This window comes from Nicotiana attenuata, chromosome 12 (assembly GCF_001879085.1).
Source record: "Nicotiana attenuata strain UT chromosome 12, NIATTr2, whole genome shotgun sequence".
Classification (NCBI taxonomy): domain Eukaryota; kingdom Viridiplantae; phylum Streptophyta; class Magnoliopsida; order Solanales; family Solanaceae; genus Nicotiana; species Nicotiana attenuata.
The window spans coordinates 47,864,467-47,873,542 of record NC_032000.1 but is presented as its reverse complement, the minus strand read 5'-3'; the positions used below and the strand labels follow the sequence as shown (position 1 = coordinate 47,873,542).

General features: G+C 37.0%; 1 protein-coding gene across 1 annotated transcript in view; it reads left to right on the top strand.

Moving 5' to 3' along the window:
- Positions 1 to 2,627, top strand: part of LOC109236107 — a 6,836-nt gene extending 4,209 nt beyond the window's left edge. Inside the window, exons 2-3 of the mRNA XM_019402325.1 lie at positions 1,149 to 1,436; positions 2,080 to 2,627. Of these exons, the coding sequence (XP_019257870.1) occupies positions 1,149 to 1,436; positions 2,080 to 2,627 (836 nt within the window). The remainder of the gene's footprint in view (positions 1 to 1,148; positions 1,437 to 2,079) is intronic.

The following is a 9,076-nucleotide window of genomic DNA, read 5'->3' as shown; positions in this document are numbered from 1 at the left end:
TCCGAAATCATCCCGAGCCCCCGGGACCACAACCAAAAGCATGAACAAGTCATATACCACTATCCAAACTTATACAAATCTTCAAAACACCTCAAACAACATCGAATCAACCAATTAACATCGAATTCAAGCCTACAACTTCAAAAACTCTCAATTTACGCTTTCGATCAAAAAGTCTATCAAACCTCGTCCGAATGACCTGAAATTTTGCACACACGTCACATTCAACATTACGAAGCTACAACAACTTCCGGAATTCCATTCCGACCCCGATATCAAAATCTCAGTATCGAACCAGAAACTTTAAAAATTCAACTTTTGGCATTTCAAGCCTAATTAAGCTACGGACCTCCAAAACACATTCCGAACACGCCCCTAAGCCAGAAATCACCCAACGGAGCTAACGGACCAATGAAATTCCATTCCGAGGCCGTCTTCACACTGTTCCGACTACGGTCCAAATTCTAAAACATAAACTCTCATTTATGGACTAAGTGTCCTAAAACTCTCCGAAACTCCAAATAATTCCTCCCGGCAACTCACAATAGCAAAAACAAACACGGGGAATATAGTTAATAGGGGATCGGGGCGTTAATTCTTAAAACGATCGGCCGGGTCGTTACAAGAGCTTTCAAAAACTCAAAACATGTTTGACAACTGAACCAATATTAGCCTTACCATCAGGTTTCGGAGGATTTACGGTGTTCTGTGTCGCCTCGAGGGTAGGATTAGGATGTGTTCTCATGCAAAATGGTCGCGTTATTACTTATGCTTCGAGACAATTGAAAAAGCACGAGCAAAACTATCCTACACATGATTTGGAGATGGCTGCAGTGGTATTTGCTCTAAATATTTGGTGACACTATCTATACAGCGAAACCTGTGAGATTTATACTGACCATAAAAGTCTGAAGTATATCTTTCAGCAAAGAGATCTAAATCTTCGGCAACGTCGTTGGATGGAACTACTCAAAGATTATGATTGTTCTATTTTGTATCATCCTGGAAAAGCGAATGTTGTGGCTGATGCATTGAGCAGAAAATCTATAGGGAGTTTGGCACATATAGCTCCTGCAAAGAGACTCTTGGCCAAAGATATTCAGAGACTAGAAGATACAGGTATCAAATTTGGTGTCGGAAATTTATAGGCATTGTTGGCTTGGCTCAGGCTAAGTTTTCAATAGTTGAGCACATTAAGGCCACCCAATATGAGGATGAGCGATTTTGCAAATACAGAGATAAGGCCTTAGCTGGTAAAAGCAAGGATATGATTGTTGATAGTGATGGTATTTTTCGAATGGGTGACAGGCTATGTGTCGCAGACGTAGATAGGTTAAGGTATGCTATTCTTAAAGAAGCTCACAACACTAGATACACTATACATCCTGGATCCACAAAAATGTATCATGACCTAAAGCAATTCTTTTGGTGGGAAGGTATGAAGAAAGATGTTGCAAACTTTGTTTCTAGTTGTTTGACTTGTCTGCAGGTCAAGGCTGAGCATCAGCGGCCCGCAGGACTACTACAACAAACTGAGATTCCAGAGTGGAAATGGGAAATAATTACTATGGATTTTATCACCGGGCTACCACGAACCCTTAAAGGTTATGACTTTGTATGGGTGATTGTAGATCGACTGACGAAATCAGCACACTTTTTGCCAGTGAAGACTACATATGGTGGAGTGAGGTATGCACAGAAATATGAACGAAATTGTCTGACTTCACGGAGTTCCAGTATCCATCATCTCTGATAGAGGATCACAGTTCACTTCACACTTTTGGAAATCTTTTCAAGAAGCATTGGGTACACGAGTAGATCTTAGTACTGCATTTCATCCACAGACAGACGGTCAGTCTGAACGTACTATACAGATCTTGGAGGATATGTTGAGAGCTTACATTCTTGAGTTTGGAGGTAGCTGGGACGCTTATCTACCTTTAGCTGAATTTGCTTATAACAATAGCTTCCAGTCTAGTATTCAAATGGCACTGTATGAAGCATTGTATGGTAGAAGATGTCGTTCTCCTATCGGATGGTTTGAAGCCGGTGAGACTAACTTATTGGGACCTGACTTAGTACAAGTAGCTACGGACAAAGTCCAGTTGATCAGACAGAGATTGCTTATAGCTCAAAGTAGACAAAAGTCTTATTCTGATAAGAGAAGAAGAGATTTAGAGTTCACAATTGGAGACAAAGTGTTCCTACGAGTCTCTCCTATGAAAGGAGTGATGCGGTTTGGGAAAAGAGGCAAGCTGAGTCCCAGGTTTATAGGACCGTATGAGATACTAGATCGAGTGGGAGCTGTGGCTTATCGTTTGGCACTTCCTCCTGAGTTGCCCTTTATTCATCCAGTGTTTCATGTCTCAATTCTAAGAAAATGTATATCAGACTCATCTCAGGTGCTTGAAGCACCAACTATACCGCTTGATGAGAAGTTGTCTTACGAGGAGGAGCCGATGACAATTATTGATAGACAAGTAAGAAATCTACGGTCAAAAGAAATTGCGTTCGTAAAAGTTTTATGGAGAAATCATACCGTTGAAGAAGCTACTTGGGAGGTAGAAAAAGATATGCAAGCGAAGTATCCCCATTTGTTGCAGTCTACAGGTACGTACTTGAGTTAAATTCGAGGACCGAATTTCATAAGGTGGGGAGGATGTAATACCCCTAATATTTTAAACGAGGACATATGGGGTACTTAGTAAATAATTTAAGTTTGAAGAAAAAGAAAAGAAAAGAAAAAAATAACTAACTAAATAAACAAACAAAACAAAAAAAAGGGAAAAGTTTAAGAATTGAAACCAAAAAGGGCCGAAGCCCATAACAATACATCTGCCCAAACATTTAAAAAGGGTTAGGGAAGGGGACGAAGCAGAAGCTTCAGAAACGGGAAAAAAAAAACAAACGAAACCAGAGAAGGAAAGAAAGAGAAGAAAAAAAAAAGAAAAGAGAAGAAGAAGAAAGCGTTGGGCAAAGGCTATAGGAAGAACTGGGAGTTAAAATTGAAAGTATTAAAGTTCTCCTTCGACTCAAGAGGTTAACCTTCTTCTTCTCATCCGTTGAATTATTTCACTGAATCTATGTAATTTCATGTAGTACAAAAAAAATAAGTCAATATCACCTTTCTATATATATATATATATATATATATATATATATATATATATATATATATATATATATATATATACATATATACATACATACATACATACAATTACTATGGAGATAATAAGGCTATAAAGGTTTGGTTTAAGCACTGATAGATCTAATTTTAGAGGAATAAATTATACTAAATAGTTCGAAATTGATAAAATTATGGACTAGTTCTATGATAAAATATAAATCCCCAAACTAAGACTCAAACATGAACCCCAATGATTGGGTATTCTAAATTAGTGATGGATTTAGCCTAAATGAGGCAATTAGCATGAGATCGATATTATGTAATTATAGATTGATTGGAGGAATTTGTACGAATTGTTCAAGGTGAAGCATTTGGTATTTCGGCACGAGTACTGTGAGTAGTAATCTTACTGCAATTTGTGTTTTCATAACTTGCATGATTTACACATGATTTTAAATATGAATATGTTACCGATTATTTTGAGTTGCATGTGGGACAAGCCTTTTACTCAATATGATATCGAAATAGTTATTTGAGCAGATTACCGTTGTTTTAAATATTTCCATTGTCACTAGATATGTTTTACCGTTACTTGAATTTACTGTTATCTAAATGAAATTACATGATTTGATAAGTACCGAAATGCCCTATATTGTTTTAAAATATTTTCCTATGAGTATATACGAATACAGAGACAAGTATAAATGGGAGTATACTTTGAAGGATCTTGTAGCTAACGGCGGGTTTGTTAGACCTGGTGCACCTTGTATTTACCGATTACAGAGTACAGTTATAGCTCTCGCTAGTGGGAAGGTAGAACTAGCATACCGTTACCGATTTTCCTCGAGTAGGGACTACCATTATATTTGACTTCTTGCGAAGAAGTCCATAGTTATACCGATTACATGATCCGTTCATTGAAACCTCCCAAATGTGAATATTGATATAATACAGTGGTTACTGAGCTTATTACTGAATTGTTAATTGTATTATACTACAAGAAAAACATGATGAGACTGAAAATTCTTTATTCTTTCTAAAAGGGTATTTTTATGTTATTTTCTGTTTGAGATACTAGCATGTTTTCTGACTTGTCCCCAATAAAAATGCTTGTGGTTAAGTGTTATTACTCACTGAGCTAGCGACTCATTCCCCGCTAATTTTTTTTACAGAGACAGCGGTTGACGCATGCGAGGATTTCGTTAATTAGAGCGCACAGGTTGATAGTTCTTGGTGAGCCTCGCACTTGTTCGCGTGGGCGGAGATTTTATTTATTGTTATGGTCTTTTATTTGAATTCTTAGAGTCGCTCCATAGTCATTCTTTTAGTTTCATGAGTATTATTTTATTATTATAGTCTTATGTTGAGTATCGTTCTTTATTATCAAATTTGGAGATAAATTAGTATTTCTGGTTGTTAGTGGGTTGATTAGTAATGGTGGAGACTCGTTTTGGTTGATTGATAAGTTGTCGATTATTTGGTATGATATTAGGATGTTTGTTAGTTGATTTGAGACAGGGAAATTTTTGGGATAGTCCAAAAATAGGGAAAACTCTGCCCGATTTTATACAAAAACTGATGAGGCTTACTTGGAGCACTTGCTCTAAGTGCCGGTCATGATCCTAAATTAGGTCGTGACAATGGACTTGCGGGTAATACTAATATAACACATAAAAGAAAAGAAAATCATGGAAAGAATCCATGATTGAGACGGATTCAGAGAAGTTTGAGAGAGAGGCTAGGGTTTCTGAGGAGAGGAGAAGAGAGGATATAGAGGCGGCAGTCTAAGAGGAATGATAGGGTTTGTGCGGGTTTGGTTAATTAAAGAGGGAGAGTGAATGAGGGTCGTTGATCTTGAGAGATCAAATGCTAGGATTTAAAATGAACGGGGTGGGGTCATAAAACGGGTACTGACCGGGTCTTATTAAAGGGTCATTTGGCTTTGGGCTGGGGGCTATTGGGCTAAGTTGATGGGCTATTTTTAGTCCAAAAAATTAATCTAAAGCTAGGCTATTATTTAAATACACCAAATTTATCAAAACTAATTTATAAAAATACTTAATAAATAAATAAAAATATTATTTATGCACTAAAATAGTTAAAAATAATAACTTAGTGTTATAAAAATACAAAATGCTATTTTGTCACGAATAATATAAATAAAGAGCGTATATGTATGAATATGGGCTATTACTGCAAAATGGTGCAAATAGTTTTAAAAATACTAATGTAATTATAAAAAATAGAGTAAAATATCTGAAGCAAGTATTATAGATTTAAAATAATAATTTTAGGTAATTAAGTCATAACAAAATAACTGAAAGAAGCAATTAATAAATATTCAAGTAATTTAAATGCAGGAAAATCAATTTTAAAGCTCTAAAAATTATGAAATTGTAAAACATGCTTGTATAGATTTGTAAACTAAGTAATGATGCAAATGATGTATTGAAAGTATATACACTTATTTGAAAAAATATGAGGGCAAAATTGTGTATCAACAAGAGTCAAGTAAGGCATGAAGCAGGAATGTCACGTAATTCTACAGACACATATATATAGCCTAATCCACCACCGAGCATGATTATGGCACATACATATACGCTCGTCACCTCATTTATGTATCACCCCTGCATGTAGCAAACAATGTCAAATAGGAGGAAAAATTACCTTAACAAAGTTAGGCAAGACACTTACCTCAATTCGGCTAACTCAACACTCAATTTAGCCTTTTCCCTTTACAAATTCGCCTCCGCTCGGCTCAATCTAGCCAAGGACGACTTGAATACATCACATAATGCAAGAGAAAATAATTTCAATTCACAAAGCTGTGATTTTTATTAGATTTCCAAAAAGTCAACAAAAGTCAAACCCCAGGCTAGCCCGGTCAAAACCCGGGTCCAAGGGTAGGTCTTGACTACCCATAGCCTCACGAGTCCAAATATGTGTTTTGTTCAAATTCGAATCCTATTCGACTCTCAAATCTTAAATTTTTATTTCTCATGAATTCGATGTTAAATCTTATACGAAATCATGAAATATAGTTGGAAATTGATTAGGAGTACTTACCCAATGATTTGGTATGAAAATCCCTTCACAAAATCGCCTCTCATCGAAGCTAGGGTTCAAAATATATCAAAATGAAGCTAAGTCTCATAATTCTCAGCATTTAACAAGCTGCAGATGTTGTATTTACGACATGGGGTTCGCAAATGCGAAGAAATCATCGCAAATACGAAGATTGAAATTCTTTGCTGCCTTCGCAAATGCGACCCAAAAGGTCGCAAATGCGAACACTGGACCTTTGCAAAAGCGACCAGTTGGTCGCAAATGCTAACAAACCCAGCTCAGGCCTTTATCGCAAATGCGAACACAACAGGCCTCGCAAAAGCGGCAAATTCCTCGCAAATGCGAGTCCTTTCCCCAGCAGCCCAGCTTCGCAAATGCAAGGCTGCTTCGCATTTGCGACAAAAACATCGCAAATGCAATGATACCAGTATCAACAAACAAAATTTATGAAAAATCATTCCGAAACCAAATCATCAAAATAACCTCTAAAATCACGAATCGAACGCTAAAACGCATCAAAATGTCCACTCCCGGTCAAACTTCCCAAAAATTTAACTTTCGCCATTTCAAGACAAGTTCGACTACGGACCTCCAAATTACAATCCGGACGCTCTCTTAAGTCCAAAATCACCCAACGGAACTGACGGAACTCCATTCCGAGGTCAAATGCTAAAAAATCAAACTTGGTCAACTCTTACAACTTAAAGCTTAAATCTTGAAGTTCATTCTTCCAAATCGATTTTGAATAACTTAAAAACCAACACTGACGATTTGCACAAGTCATATTACATCATGGGGAAATACTCGAGCCCTCAAAACACCTAGCGAAGTGCAGATAGTCAAAACAACCAGACTGGTCATTATAATTTCCCGTTCACTCTATTTTAAGCTAAACCAAGCTTAAACCCAACATACTCTGCCCCGGTCATACTACATTTTCTAAGTTTCAGTGTTATGTATTTAGCAAAAAAAATTATTGACGAGCTATCCAGCTATTTTTAATGTAGTATCTTCAGTTTATTATTTAATTGCAGTCTATGTCTACTAAAAGGACAAAAATACACTAAAACATCTTGTTACAATGTCTAATTCTTTGGTAGCTAGTAGATCTATCTCTTTGATAGTTCGATCGTTATATCCCGTCAAACTCTAAAAGCTAGGACTTTATGTTCATCTGCGAATACAAATACTACTTCGTACCGTAAAAGGGGACAAAATTAGAAAGATCTTGCTATTTCTTTCAATAAATTTTCATCTCTAGTCAACCTTCACGTGGGATTAGTACTCAGATGAAGTTCTGACCATCTATTAGAGAAAATAAGGCGCATTATAAAAATTTAGTAATAATTGCTCAGATGGCCACGGAAGTTCGATCAAAAGTAAATTGCCAGTTCACAAGGGTTGTGCTATGTTTTGTCATACCCTTGCTTGCAAAATGGGGTTATATTTTTGAACTATGAGAGTTTTCCGTGTCCGGAACCAAAGTGTGGTATATTTCGACTTAAAGCACAAAAATAGGTTAAAAATAACTCGTGACCATTTATGTATAGCGCATGGGTTGCATGCGCTATACCTTATGGTACATTTGTCCGTTAAGGTTTAGCGCATGCAACCAAAGCGCTATACCTGATTTTTAAATGTCGGTCAAAGTACAAATACAGCGCATATACGGGATGTGTTATACCTGAAGTTGAAAAGACAGGGAGGTATAGCGCATTGCATATATGCGTTATCTATATTAAAAATCCCCAGTCTTTTTCCTTGCAGAAAGAATCAAAAAAATGGTCCCCCCCCTAAAGCTTAAACCTCCATTGGAGCATACCCGCCCCCCAAAAAAATCATGTCCCCTCATTATTTGATCGATCTAACACTCGATCCAAGGCGTTGTCGTGTAGTGGATATCTTTTGTTGCTCATTTCGATGGTCAAATCATCTGTCACGACCCAATTCTATAATAGGCCGTGATGGCGCCCAGCGCTGTCGCTAGGCAAGCAACCAGTGAACAATCTCGTGATTTCCCTTTTTAATAGATTTTTCAAGTAATTAGACTTTCATTATTTAAAAGATTTAGAAATACAGATTTAAATAAAACGAAAGCAGCTGAGTGCAATCATAACAGTTGAAATAAACCAAAACCAAAAGTCTACTAGTGTGTGCCAAGACCTAGTGTCATAAGTGTATGAGCTACTAGTAGAATATACAAAAGAATACTACACTACTGTTAGAAATGAAATAGACAAGAAATGCAAGCAAAAGAAAGACTTCGGCTGCTGCATAACGGACACAGAAGGCAGCTCTCCTCAAAGTCTCGAAGTAGTCAAGGATGCGCGCCGGATTGATATCCAAATGCACCTGCCTCAGATCCTGCACATTTAGTGCAGAAGTGTAGAGTGAGTACATAAACAACATGTACCCAGTAAGTATCTAGTCTAACCTCAAATAAGTAGTGACAAGGGGTCGACCTCGACACTTACTATGGGCCAGCAATATAATATACGAAATTCTAATTAAACATGACATATATAAATGACAACAAAACTCGAAGAAAGAAATAAATAAATAATTATTTCACCATTAGTAAGTACCAAATCATTTTCCTCATTTAACCATTTAACCTCCCAAGCCAATGAAAACAATATCAATATAATAAGGCTTTTCCAGTATAATTACGCACGAATTATGCCGAGGACGTATGGCTGATCCAAATATACATATACATATACTGTGTGCACTGCCGAAGGTCGAATGACACGAATCATAGATGCATCTATTAACCTGCCGAGGCAAACGGCCCACTCCCATGAGAGTGGTGGAAATTTACCCCGCTCGCGGAATATACTTGCAACACGGTTGAACATAGATTTCTCAAATTACCAT